General features: G+C 46.8%; 2 protein-coding genes across 4 annotated transcripts; one reads left to right on the top strand and one right to left on the bottom strand.

The window, feature by feature from the left end:
- Nucleotides 1-567: 567 nt before the first annotated feature.
- On the bottom strand, nucleotides 568-4,557 carry rnps1 (RNA binding protein S1, serine-rich domain). The gene is made up of 7 exons (XM_018763392.2): nucleotides 4,469-4,557; nucleotides 3,098-3,250; nucleotides 2,659-2,850; nucleotides 2,419-2,524; nucleotides 2,174-2,327; nucleotides 1,645-1,786; nucleotides 568-1,400 (listed from the first exon to the last, which is right to left on the bottom strand). Coding segments are annotated over exons 1-7 (855 nt in total). The 5' UTR covers nucleotides 4,471-4,557; the 3' UTR covers nucleotides 568-1,294.
- Nucleotides 4,558-4,603: 46 nt separating this feature from the next.
- On the top strand, nucleotides 4,604-9,030 carry LOC108940946 (developmental and secondary metabolism regulator veA). Of its 3 annotated transcripts, none has more exons than XM_029250546.1 (5): nucleotides 4,673-4,740; nucleotides 4,905-5,008; nucleotides 5,649-6,285; nucleotides 6,402-6,551; nucleotides 7,041-9,030. In XM_029250546.1, exons 3-5 carry the CDS (start codon nucleotides 5,689-5,691, stop codon nucleotides 7,932-7,934), a joined length of 1,641 nt encoding a protein of 546 aa, XP_029106379.1. In that variant the 5' UTR covers nucleotides 4,673-4,740; nucleotides 4,905-5,008; nucleotides 5,649-5,688; the 3' UTR covers nucleotides 7,935-9,030. The 3 variants fall into 3 exon arrangements, with proteins under 3 accessions (XP_018618867.2, XP_029106379.1, XP_029106378.1); XM_029250545.1 differs by having other exon boundaries at nucleotides 7,038-9,030; XM_018763351.2 differs by lacking the exon at nucleotides 4,905-5,008 and having other exon boundaries at nucleotides 4,604-4,740; nucleotides 7,038-9,030.
- The last annotated feature ends 3,693 nt before the right edge of the window (nucleotides 9,031-12,723 follow it).

The following is a 12,723-nucleotide window of genomic DNA, read 5'->3' as shown; positions in this document are numbered from 1 at the left end:
GAGGGTGGGCGAAGGGATTCGACAGTCGCTCGCTGTACAGCGCAGAGGTCCAGTCCAGGAGACTCGTGGACTCCAGCGCAAAAAAAAACACCTACTTGGAGGACAAGGCAGCAGAGGAACAGCACATCAACGCACACATGATTGTCTGCACCGCTTGTCCCATACGGGGACGTGGGGAGCCAGAGCCTAACCCGGCAACCCAGGGCGCAAGGCTAGAGGGAGAGGAGACGCACCCAGGACGGGACGCCAGTCCATCACAAGGCACCCCAAGTGGGACTCAAACCCCAGACCCACTGGAGAGCAGGACCCGGTCCAACCCACTGCGCCACCGCACCCCCCATGCACTTCAACAGCAAGATTCGAAAACCCACAAGTACACTCCTGTTGCTGAGCCTCGGAGGAACGCATTTCAACTGGAGATGCTTGTAAAATGCCTTCAAAACGAAGAACAGGCGTTTGATGTCACAGCGTCCGCCTCCACGGAACATCAGTTGCCTGTTTGCTACTGCCAGTGTCTTGCTACTTTTCTGGATTTATGGAGTAGGAGCCAACTTTTTGTATGCCCTGTTTATTCAAGTTCATGGAAAATGTGTGATGCTAAGTAAAAAAGAAAAAAAAATACACTCCCCATTACCCAATATACATTTTAGTATTGTAACTTCAGTCACAGGTAAATACATATACATACATAGTGTAAATTGCTGGTGAAGTTGCTACAGACATCGCATATTACATATAAAAACTTTTACTTGATGATCCACATTCATGCTCAGTGTGAAAACCACAGAAACACACCTGTTGGGCAATGTGCACTGCTGTCACTTGACCTTCACAATAATTCCATGTGAAATCACAAGCAAGACAAGCTTTATGTACAGTGAGCACATATGTGACAAAAAATACAACTGAAGTTCTTGTTCAAGTTTTCTCCTTTAATTCCAAAAGCTGCAATATTATCAATAGATTGTAAAAATGGAAAAACTTTCCACTTCTGAGGTATGGGCTCAACTACAAAGATTTAATTCCTAGCTACAGAGAAGTAAAAATACACACAGCACTGACACTTCCTAGTAATGAACATCTGGCTTAAAAACATATCTAAATGAAACATTTAGAACCAGACAAAACCATAAAACCAGGGAGGCCCAACTGTAGGACTGATACTCCTTCAGTCCGCTCTGCAGAGAGGTCAGGATAAACGAGGCGACAGAGGCTGCCACGCCCCGTCAAAGTTTTCCACAAGCTCAGGAAATCCACCCCATCCTCACAGCACTTGCATCACAAAGGTACTCCTCTACCGCGATGAGTTGGAGCTGGATCGGGAGCGGTGGCGACGGCGGCCAGCAGAGCGAGATCGTGAGCGCCGGCGCACCGGAGACCGTCGACGTGGTGATCGAGACCTAGAAAGAGAGAGAGGGGTCAATGGGGTGGTGGGTTGAACTGCAGGAGCGATACTAAGTGCTTAAGTGATGAACAGTTAACACAGAAGTGGAAGTCTGTTAAAAATACTAAACCTGATTCCCTTCATTAAATTCCTTTGGATGAGAGCATATTTTTGATAAAGCGCATCAGGATACCTGCAGCGCAGGTAGAAACATGGCAAATGTCTTTTTTCCAGCCGAGAAAATCAGGAGACAGACTGACCTCCTCCGCATGCGTGGTGGAGTGCGGCGCCACATAGGGGGTGGTGGGGGCATCCTTCGTGGGGGAGTGGGCCTACGCGGGCCGAGGCGTACGCGTGGCGCCAGGACTGCAGTGGCAGTAATCTCCTGCCCATCAATCTGACCTGGGGATGCAGAAAAGGACCAGGTCAGATGAGGCACCCATCACAGGTCAGAATCACAAATCTCTCAATCAAACAAGACACTACACATCACTTTACTAAATTATATAGGATTATTAAATACAACATTATAGTTACATACTCCACAGCCTTTCCTGTTTTAAATGCATTGCACACACTAAAATCAGAAATGCAAGGCAGACTCCAGACATGATGATGTCACTTCGACTGGCGATGAAACATTTGCAACCTAAATGCCAAGCCCGGCGAACAATCGAACACCTCAACCATCAACCCGAGCTACGAAGACCACCGATATTCTCTATGATCTTCAGACTTCAGACAATCCTTAGTCCCCCCAATATCGTCCAGTTCTGGATATCCACCCACCTCCATCCATGTGCTTCAGGGCTTTCTCAGCCTCCTCAGGTGTCTCAAACTCCACATAGGCATAGCCTTTGGAAAGATGCGGGTGGAGCCTATCCACTGGCATGTCCACCATCTTCACTTTGCCATAGGTGCTAAAGATCTCCTGGATGTGATCCTAGGGAAAAATGCACCAAACCTCAGTAAGGCCAGTCATGCAGAAGAGAGGACTGGAGTTTGTTGGCTCTTCTTACTGTATCAGCCCTCACCTTGGTAACATTCCTAGTCAGTCGGCCCAGATGGAGCTTGGTGGGCTTCGGGCTTGGGGTCCTGCGCTTACGCTCCTTGTCATCTGCTCTCCTTGCTGTTTTGGACCTACCATTTACACATTCACTCAGCATTGAATCCACAAGATTACCTGATGGTTTTTCACTAAACAAGTAACCATATCTCTGCTAAGCTGTCACGAACATAATCATCCTTCATAATGATACTGAAAATATACATACTGTGAACGTGACCTGCGGCGATTGTCATGGCGACGACGGTTCGGGCTGGGTGACCCGGACGAACTGGAGGAGCTGGAGGAACGGGAGGAGCTGGAGGAGCCTGAGTGACTGGAGGCAGATGAAGAGCTGGAACCACTGGAGGAGCCTGAGCTGGAGCCTGAGCTAGTACTGGATGTGGAGCTTGAGCGGGACCTGAAGTGTGGCCAACAGACCAGGAACACCGTTACACATCAAATCTCTGTGAACATGAAGGTGATGATGAGGCCTGGGAGGGGCCACTTGCTCTGGTACAACATTTAAAGTGAAACAAATATAATAGTTACATTTACAGCAGTCACCTTTTGCCAAAAAGCAGATAATAAGACCTAATTCTTTTTTATAGTGTCATTCAAACGTGGCTGAAAACCGAGCACATGAATGAGGTTCAGAATTATAGGACCTGCTGCTGCTGCCACTGGAAGCACTCCGGCGCTTGCGGGCCTTTTCTCTGCCTCTCTCCTTATCAGCTCCGTCTTTGGGAGCTGCCTTTTCCTTCAGACGTTCCTTCGCTTTTTCCTCCGAACGATCCTTCCGCTTAGTAGGCGATGGAGCCCTAGGGGATTTTGTGTTTGCACGTGTGTTGGAGGAGACAGAGAGAGAAAAGACAACTGCAGTTTCTTGCATTCCCATAAATCTGATTCTAGCTTTATTTCTGATGCCTTCTCACAACTGATCCAAATTGTGAGACAAAATGACTTACGCTGCTAGATACGCTACTTACAATGGGTCACTCATCCATACATCAGTGGAACACACACACACACTCTCTCTCTCTCTGTCACTCACACACTATGGGGGAACCTGAACAGCATCTCTTTGGAGTGTGAGAGGAAACCAGAGCACCCAGAGGAAACCCACAGACATTTACATTTATTTACAGACACGGGGAAAACATGTAAACTCGTAATGGGTCGAAGGTTATACCAAAATGAAGGCTGATGGTGGTAAACTAACAAGTAGATTACGCTGAACAGAGTGCTGTAACCTACGAAAGGCAACGGCTGCAGTTGGGCCGGCGCACTGCTGCGCTCCCGAGGAAGTGAAAGAACAAGAAACATGTTTCCAGTTTCGCAAAAGTACAGTACTGTGTGCAACAAACTGGTGTTCTGAGGGGGGACCTGAAGTGTGTAGTGTAGTGTAGTGTAGTGTAGTGTAGTGTAAAGAATGGGAAGTCGCACAGGATGTGGGGATTGACTGTTCTGGTGAGGGACAAGACAAAGAAGATCCGAGGGGAAAATTACAAGCGACGCCTACTACAAACGCGTATTATGTATGAGTTTGGATAAATAAAATAACCGCAGATCGTCGGGGGGAGACAGTGCGACACAGGGTGTGCGTAAGAAACACAAACAGCTTTTGTTATTTAACTGCAATACAATAATAGCTCTTCTATCTTTTTGTTGCGTTTGTAAAAATTTCTACTACCATAATAATAAAGCTGTGTATTTATATACGCCGCTGAACCAGGTGAAGCATCGCCCTCATGGCAAGAACGACAGTGAGGAGAGGAGCAGGACTGCGTCCAGCATACGGACTGAGTGAGACCGGACCTGGAAGTCTGAGCGCGCGCCCACCGTTGTTGGCGCCTTAGTCTTCCGTTTACTCTGCAGCTCGAGGGGAATACCCGTCGCCGCGTTTCATTCATTAAAAAACAAGTCACAACTTCGCCGGCGACGCGACGACACCACCACCAACGTGCCACTGCCCCCCGTATGCAACCGCGTAACTGTAACGTCGAACACCGGCAAACATGAAACAGTTCCCTACTTACATTTTATCTTTGTTGCGGTGGTGTTGTTATACGGCGCTTAGCGGAGGCCGCCTTATTCCTTGGTCGCACGTTGATGACGTATGCTGTGACGCTAAGAGCGGAGCGTCGCGTGCCCCCCGTCGAGGAGCGGTCCTGCGTTTTGCTGGAGTTACAGCTAAACAGTCGCGGGGACACGGGGGTGAGGAAGCACGCGCGTGGGGTTCTGTCGCGTGCACGCCGCTGCTGTGTGTTTTTAGCGTGGAAGAAGACGAAGTCCGCGACTCGCTGTTCAGGTAAGTAGCAGAGCTCCCGGCTGCACGCGACACACACACAGCGGGCTTCCTCGCTGTCGTGTCGTCGTGTGTGGCTTGCCTTGCCTCGCCTCGAGTCGAAGTGTTTCTGTTTCAGAGAAGAGCCCAGGCTGAAAGTCCACGTGTTTAATATTCAATATTGACAGTTCCTTCTGAATGCCAGCGGCTTCAAGTTCAAGACAACAAGGCACCTGCCCGCCGATCGGTGCAGCAGCGGCTGCTGTTTGAGTGAGTGTAACTTACCAGGCAGGTAAATATCATCTCTGTGTGTGTGTCGTGTTCAACAGATGATTTGCACTGACTGACTGACTTCTTATTTACGCGTGACATCGCGACAACCTGTGACAGGTCTAGGAGTGGCATTCTGGATGCGTCGATCCTCCGTTTCATCTGCGCTTTTTAAACGCTTCAGTTCGGTTCGGTTTACTTAGTTAATTTTCTTACCGAGCGCCGAACAACAAAGCAAGACAAATAGACAGCTGCTGGCGATATGAAATTGCTGCGACAGCTGCGCAGTTATCACAGCTGTAACCGGCCACAGCTCAGCTGTTTCACCACGCGCTACAAGTCCGTCTTTACAAATTCGTGACGCTGCGTTCAAGTTCGCAGAAGCCCAGAAGGGTCGATCATTCGTACACCAGTTAACTTTGCACATCCCCCCCGCCCGGCGATCGATTCCTCCAGTTCAGCCACTCGCAGGGCAAGTAGTGGGCGCAGCGCGCATCTGTCCGCGAGGAGGTGTGGCCCACTTGTCAGAGCTGACGTGTTGTTAGGTGGCATCTGTCGGAAAGGCTGGCACCAGCACTTCTTGCCCCTGCTGCACACTGCTGAAATCTCCACTCTTTTTAGTGCCTCCCTCAGATTGCTCCTCTTGCCTATCGCTTGTCCAGGAAGGGCGGGTGAGTCCGCGCCACCGAGCTGTGAGCAAACATGGGCCGGCTGGATGATGCTGCCAAGCGCAAGGTGGTGGAGCTGCGACAGGCAGGCCTGAGTTTCCGCAAGATCAAGGCCGTCCTGGAGCTGGAGAACATCAAGGTGTCCGCCCAGGCCATCTACCTCTTTCTGAAGGAGTTCCAGGGGAAGGTCAGGCCCGAAGAAGCAGGGCCCGGGGGTGCGGTGGTGCCGCCGAGCGCGGAAGCAGGGACTGCTAATGCTGGGAGGCAGACAGGGTGGACGGACCAGCAGCTGTGCACAATGATGAGGGAGGGGCCACGTGGTATCAGCTATGCTGCCTCTGTGAATTCTGTGCTTGCGCGGACAAGGGATGCACCCACACCCTTGGGCTCCACTGGTACCAGCGGCACAGCGGTTCAGGATGAGGAGGGGATCCGAATTGTAAGTGTGACCTCGCTTGCCCGTGGTTCCCAGCCTGAAGGGGGCCCCCAGGCAGCTGCAGCTGGACCCTCCGCTGGCCCGTCAACAGGTGGAGCTGCGGCGAGGAGAAAAATCCTCCTGTCACCAGTGTCCAACTGCATCCTGGCAGCTCGCAGGAGGCTGCTGGACAAGGCCCTGCTCCACAAGGCTCGGGTAGCTGATCTTTGCCGTGTTTTATATTTGCCTTTTTCTGTTCATCAAACTTGCAAATGCGTTCTTTAGAACTCTGCTTCCACAGGACCAATGTTGGCATGTTTTCTTATGTGCAGATAAGAGAGATGGTTCCTGTGTCTGGCCAGCCGGTGGCGGCATTGTGTAGAAGGGACCTGTCTTGCCAGGCAAGTTCTGAAGCTCGGAAAGTCTCTATATTGACTCAGAGTCCGTCCTTTGGCCTAAACCCACCTCGACCTGCTCTTACGGTGAGTTTATGGCTCAAGGAGTTTACTTACTTATAATTAGGAAAGGTATAGATTCCACCGGTTGACCCGCAGGTGCAAAGGATGCAGTCCACTGCCCGTTAGCCGTAGATTTATAGCACGTTTACAGAACCCCCGTTAAAAGTATGAAGAAAACCGAGAGGGCTCACTGTGCTCAGGCATCATAGTATAAGGTGTGAACATAGCTTCCTTGTTTCCTTCCTCCTTGATTTATGTTTTGCTTCTGTATGAAAATATCCACTACTGTTTCTAAACTAACAGGAACAGCTGACAGAAATTTTAGTTTAAGAAATTTGTGCAATATGTGTATGTCAGAGACATTTTGTTTAGTATATAGTTTGTCATACTAAGTTCTAGCACTTGTACTTGTTGTCACTGCCCTACAGAAATATTTAGTTTATTTTTAGCGTCTGGTTAAGTTGTCTTTTTCCCACTGAACGTGTTCTGTGCTGGTCTGTTTATACCCAGCAGAGGAGCCGCCCCGGAGCCCCTGCTGCCAGTCCTGCCCGGCGGATGTTCCAGCAGCGGGCTGGGCTGTCATTCCGCTCCCTGCACCCACCTCTCCAGAGGGACCCGCTTTCTTGTGCTGGAGTTCGTGGGAGCAACCCTGTGCCATCTCCTCCTGCTGCCCAGGGTACAAGCATGAGTGGCATCAGAGCACAGCAGCCCCCCAACCAGCCCCCCAGTGCCACCCCACAGAAACAAGCCCCAGAACCAGTGGTCCGGTGTGGGCTGCAGGACCAGGTGCAGACTCTGGGAGCAGAGCTCCGAAACCTGGGTGCTGCCATGCAGCTGCTGGCAGAGCAGCAGGGGCGCCTGGAACGTGAACAGGCTGCACAGACCCAAGTGCAAAGGCAGATCCTAAGTACGCTCCAGGGCATTGCCTCCAGGCTGGGCCCTGCAGCTCAGCACCACAGCAGAACCCCCCCACCCCCTGGATCCTCCTCTTACAGCCAGAGCTCCTTTGTTCCCACGTCATCCAATTACAGCCAGGGCAGCCCAGCCCAGTCGAAGTCCTGTGCAGTGGACAGCTCTGGCCTGTGTGCTCTGGAGACCTTCAAACTAACAGGCCTGAGCCCTCAGGCAGTGAATGGTTTTCCATCGTGCAGCAGTGATGCTCCCCCTCTGAGTACCGCAGCCACGTTCTCACAGTCACAGACCCATACTGTGGCATACACACAGTCGCAAGCGACAGCATACAGCCAGTCATACAAGCTGTCGTGCAAGGAGGAGCGCCACCCTGAGCCTTTAGACCCTCTGCACAACTGCAGTCTGTCAGCTCGATCCTCCACCAATGCAGGTTCGCCTGTCTCCTCGTCACCACAGGACCCACAGTTCACCATCGTTAAGGCAGAGACACTCTGAAACAACAGTTCAGTTTACAGTGGGTTATATCATATGTGGCTAAAGCCATTCAAGTTTAAGAAACACACAAAAATTGTCTTACCCACAAGAGACTGTTTTGATGTCAATAGGCAAAAACAATATTTAACATAATGCAGATGTTAAGTGGGTTGGTACCAACAGGACTGAAGAATCTTTTGTCTAGACTGTTTCCCCACATGCCTAGGTCTGCCAGCATGTTCTAAAGTAGATAAAGATCTATATGGTCAAAGACTCTTCCAGCACTCATGGTCATTTCTGCGTTTTATACTGTGTAAATTCCTATTCAATCTTTTAACTGTTTATAAAGCCAGATTTGGTTACTTGGATAAAAGCTGGATGTTAAAAATATTAATGTGCATCTTTGTTTATCAAATGTTTTACACCTAACCATACTGTAGGAGAAAAGACCTCTTGGAGCACCCTTGTATATTTCAGCAGTGTCACTGTGCCACTGTGTTACATTCACATGAATTTTTGAAAAAAAATTTTCTGTTAGTTTCTTCTTTGCTTTATTTCTCCCTTTTTATTAACAAAAGAACAGCACTAGGTCAAAGTAACATGGAGACAATTTCCGAAATTTCTGTTGCATAGCAAACACTATCTTCATTTCTACACCAAGATATAAACTAGCAGGAAAATGTACCAACCAGATGAATCATGTGGGTCCAAATTAATTCAACTCACTTCCGCAAGTGTTTACAGCTTGTGTTTGCTGTTCCTAGGTGTTGGTGATCAATAGCAAGGTGAGAAACATTGCACATTTAGCCTTACAGAAAATTTTTGATTTATTATAGTTATCCAAGACTTTTAGAGAACCTACCTTAGTCACGGCACATCTTTTTTTATTGAATAATAAAGGAAACTGAAAGTGGCCAGATGCTGACAATTGTGGCTCATGCTTATATAAATCAACTGACAGTTGATGTTGGATGTTTTGTAGATGACATATTTTTCAGTTTTAATAACATGAAAGTAAACAATGTTTAAAGTGAATAAAACTTCTGCAAGGGGTTGGTATCTCATCCATGATATATCTCACTTCACACCCTGTATTTCAAGGATAAGCTCTGGAACACAGCAACCGTACACTGAACAAGCAATGACTTAGAATGGAATAAATATTAAAAGTCCTACAGTATGCTTAATTCATTATAGCTTTAGCTGAGATTTTTGCAGAACCTGATATATGAATAAAGTGTAGGACATCTACTCTAAATTATTAAGCTTTTATTGATTCTGACACAGTAGTTTTATTGAACCAGTTGAGTTACAAACAGTCTTCCGGTCCTAACCGTTCATAAGTTGACGTGAGTATACAGTGCATCCAGCATTGGGTGAAACAGATGTGTGTCTCTACTGATGTTATAGTACAACTACAATAATGTCAAACAAAAACTGAAGCAAAGAAATGTATTTAATGTTGTGATCCACACCTGAGGTTCCCTCTTTCTTAATGTGATAGCAATGAAATACAACCTCACAGCCAAAGACCTTAAACATGGAGTGTATCAGGAAATGGTTGTGTGCCCTCAAGTGCTAACTTTTACATACATTTGGGTATGTTTTTTTCAGTTCCTTGGGCATTAAATATAGGATGATGGTTGCATGTATTGCAGGACTTTCTCTGTGAGCTGTGTAGTGTCAATATTGACTGACAAAGTTCCGACGTCCACCAACTTTATTTGACCATTGTACTTCCCAGACTCTTGGATTGAACAACCAACCTCCCCGATGATCTCTTCAATGGTTTTTTTTTTGCCTCAGTCAGTCAGATCCGACTGCTTTATTTTTTCCATGAGTCTCCATTTGTGTGTAGAACTAGAGCAGAAAATATTAAACAAATTTTACCTCTTCATGTGCAGTCTCATAGATTTATTTGTTTAATGGGCAGGGCGGTACAAGTGCTGCAGATGATTTTAGTTGTTTTGCTTTCTGTGGTAATTATTTGCATCCATCTTTAATGTTAGGAGGAATGACAGATTTTGCGACCTGGCTGTTTAGACTTGGACAATGGTTTTGCATAGATTCGTGTTAGACACACTGCAAGACAAGGCAATGAAGATGGTTTATGATCTAATACATTTTTTCCAACACTACTTTTAAATCGAGAAGGGGGTGGTGGCACGGTGGTGCAGTGGGTTGGACTGGGTCCTGCTCTCCAGTGGATCTGGGGTTTGAGTCCTGCTTGGGGTGCCTTGCGATGTACTGGTGTCCTGTCCTGGGTGTGTCCCCTCCACCTCTGGTCCTACACCCTGTGTTGCTGGGTAGGCTCTGCGACCCCACATGGGACAAGCGGTTCAGAAACTCTGTGTGTATGTGTGTATAAGAGTAAAGCAGTAAAGGAGACTTATACTGAGCAAGGCCATTACTTTTTATACTCATTAATATAGAAAGTTTGTTATTTTTTGGCTAAATGCAGAAACAGTCAAGAGTCAAGACAATGTTCGTTTGTAACAGTTCCAGTCATAACTGGCTTGTGCATCCAAAAACATTTTGTATGGAATACACAGACACACATTTTCAGAACTGCTTGTCCTATACGGGGTCACGGGAAACCGGAGCCTAACCCAGCAACACAGGGCGTAAGGCCGGAGGGGGAGGGGACACACCCAGGATGGGACGCCAGTCCGCCGCAAGGCACCCCAAGCAGGACTCGAACCCCAGACCCACCGGAGAGCAGTACTGTGGTCCAACCCACTGCGCCACTGCGCCACCACACCCTTTGTATGGAATACAATACATGCAAAGACATTCATTAATGAAGAAATGAGGTGTCTACCTTATATAGAAGAGAAATAAAGAATTAAATAAATAATGCAGTATGTGAAAATGGCAAAAACAGGCACTCAATGGGCTGTATATTTGTGGAGAAGTAACATTGTAAAATATGACATAGAACTGCAACATGAAAGCTTGCTTGTGAGCACTCATTCTTTTATAGGGAATCTCATAAAGAATATTTTAAAACATTTAATAAAATACCAGGAATTTAACAGTATTGAAAATGTATCGCAAGCTGCCAACTAGTGTACTCAATTTAAGAAATTCATTTTATACAATCCATTAAATGAAAGTCAAGGTGAAGTAATCAGGATCTTACGTAGAATGAAAAACAGCATTGCTAGCAGCAGGTAAGAACCAGGGTTCCCGCCACTGTTTAACATTATGAAGGTCAAACCACCCACACACAGAAAACATGAGGTCAGACTGTCCACATGTGAAATTTTTCAGAGGAAAATTTGTAATCCTGTAAGATACCCAGAATGATAACTGAGTATGATGACTTGCCTGTGAAAAAAAAATACCGTAAGGTAGTCCTCGAAAAACACTTTTAGTTTTAAAGGATTTGTGCTGGAACATGCATTCAATAAACACTTGGGCCAGACTAATGAACCAGAAGCATAACAGCAGTGTACACCTTGGGATTCCAAGAATAGAACAGGGAAAGAAATCAAATGCATGTATGGTACATCAAGATGTTTGCAATACTGTAGCAGACACCTTAGGTGTCATCATAAACCATAGTTTTTAAGAATATGGAATTATAACTTTTGTAATATAAAGGTTGAATGTTTATGTCAGGGTGGTGCAGTGGGTTGGACCGGGTCCTGCTTTCTGGTGGGTCTGGGGTTCAAGTCCCACTTGGGGTGCCTTGTGATGGACTGGTGTCCCGTCCTGGGTATGTCCCCTCCCCCTCTAGCCTTATGCCCTGTGTTGCTGGGTTAGGCTCTGGCTCCCCGCGACCCTGTATGGGACAAGCGGTTAAGAAAGTGTGTGTTTACGTCAGGAGAGTGGCACTTTTGTAGTACCTCCTGAGCACGCGATTTAGCTGGGATTGCTTTAAAAACATTGAGCTGTTTCAACTAGTTTAACCTGAATTCTTCAGGTAAAATATACAACTGTGTATCATTGTAAACATTTACACGTAGTCCAAGCAGTGCTGATTGCCACAAGCAAAAGAGCAAGAGAGTCACAATCCATGTGCATATAAACCTTTATTTCTTTACCATGTACTCAGCACAGCAGCTGTACCATCCCCTTCAACATGCATAATTAGAGATGCATGATTATTTTTTTTATATTAAATTTGAAAATTGCGACCTTACCTGACAATGCTGAAGGGAAGGTTCCAGTCATGTTCTACTCAAATGATTTCCACAGAACAAATTGCCATCCTGGGAGAGGTTACCTCCTGATGCTTTTCTGAATGAGAGATCTAGTGTACTGAAAACGCAGTGCTAGTGCACTTGGCCCAAACATCCCCCCTAAGAAGTTCAGCCAGAAGAAGGAGGAAAAGAAGTGAAAGGATACATAAACACTCTGTGTGGAAGGGTCAAGAGAGAACTTAGCTCCTTCTGTACATGAAATTAGCAACATGCTGAAGGCCAGTTATATTTGTTAAGTGTTCACGCCATAACTCCAGCATGACTCTGGTGTTATGCAGCTTGTACTGATTTGACAAAGCAGAATTAAAACAAGAAAAATGTTAAGCATAACTAGGCATGAAATTCTGAGTTCTGACTTTCCATGTGATTATGGAGCTTTGCAGTACTTGGCATTTTATTTTAAAATTATTGCAACTTTACTTTGTCCTTAGGCCTGTGGCCAGTTGTTAAGCAGAGGCGGCCACAAAGGTGGGATAGAGGCCCAAAAGCAGCATGTTTTCACACAAGCTAGGACTTCATGAGTAAAGTCAATGAAACAAAATGGGGACGCTGCCAATGTACTGCGGAACACAAAACACAATCACCGGGAGAAGCGCACACCA

This window comes from Scleropages formosus, chromosome 3 (genome assembly GCF_900964775.1).
Source record: "Scleropages formosus chromosome 3, fSclFor1.1, whole genome shotgun sequence".
NCBI lineage: Eukaryota > Metazoa > Chordata > Actinopteri > Osteoglossiformes > Osteoglossidae > Scleropages > Scleropages formosus.
Note: the sequence above shows the minus strand (reverse complement) of the source record. Positions and strands in the feature narration are given on the sequence as shown.